This window comes from Phalaenopsis equestris, unplaced genomic scaffold, assembly GCF_001263595.1.
Source record: "Phalaenopsis equestris unplaced genomic scaffold, ASM126359v1 Scaffold190951, whole genome shotgun sequence".
Lineage (NCBI taxonomy): Eukaryota > Viridiplantae > Streptophyta > Magnoliopsida > Asparagales > Orchidaceae > Phalaenopsis > Phalaenopsis equestris.
In genome coordinates, this window is record NW_018210900.1 from 1 (window position 1) to 863 (window position 863).

Below are 863 nucleotides of genomic sequence, written 5' to 3' on the forward strand. Positions count from 1 at the left end.
AAAAAATTATGTCTGATAACAAGAGTAAAGAAATAGATGAACAATGAAATAGTTTATGCAAGTCTGTTTAACGAGAAAATCTTAATATGTACATGGAACTTGCATCTTTCTCAAGAACACACATTGTAACCTGTTTTTAATGTTTGTGATGCGATGTAACAGATGAAATATTAACAAATCTTTTAGAAATCAAGCACTAAAAATATGCCAAAAAGGATGGAACAAAATTCAATTTGAGCGTTTTACCTAAGAAAAGCCCAATATGACAAGTGTGACCAGCCTCAACAACCTCAACTATAGTGCATACTGTTTATAAATAATAGCAATAACCTCTATTAAGGGAAAATCCTAGTGTATTTGCTAATAGAGGAAAAAAGCATTTACCTGCAACACAGGATCGCGTCCCTTCCCTTTAGGCAATCCTTCCAGCTTTTTACTGTCTAACTGTAGCAATTAAACACATAAACCCATCACATAACCAAAAAATCAAATCCTTGGACAAATTCGTCTAGTGTATACTGATTGGAATCAAAACATCGACAATAAATGGGCGCTCACCAAAAGCAAGGCCGCCTGCGGGAAGTATCGAAAGATGTGGTCGCCAATCTTCTTGGCGGCACCACTAAGCTCGGCATCATCCTTCCTCTCGTTGGCGTGGTAGTACCCAACAACACCCAATCCATCAGACGCAAAGTGCTCCTCGACCTAGTTGACATTGAATACAATGAGAAGATGGATCGAGATAGCCATACAGAAACCCTAGAGGAGAAATTAGCCTTCAGTAGGAGATAGAGTGCCTGGATCAGGGCAAGCTCAAGGTAAGGAAGGATGCCGATCTGTGAGTGGAATAGAGGGACAGAATC

General features: G+C 39.4%; 1 protein-coding gene across 1 annotated transcript; it reads right to left on the bottom strand.

Moving 5' to 3' along the window:
- Nucleotides 1-384: 384 nt before the first annotated feature.
- LOC110034595 (ER membrane protein complex subunit 8/9 homolog) lies at nt 385-860 on the bottom strand (the record flags this gene model as incomplete). The annotated part of the gene is made up of 3 exons (XM_020738844.1): nt 385-444; nt 559-705; nt 798-860. Coding segments are annotated over 3 exons (270 nt in total), but the record flags the coding sequence as incomplete, so codon positions are not given.
- Between the last annotated feature and the right edge of the window lie 3 nt (nt 861-863).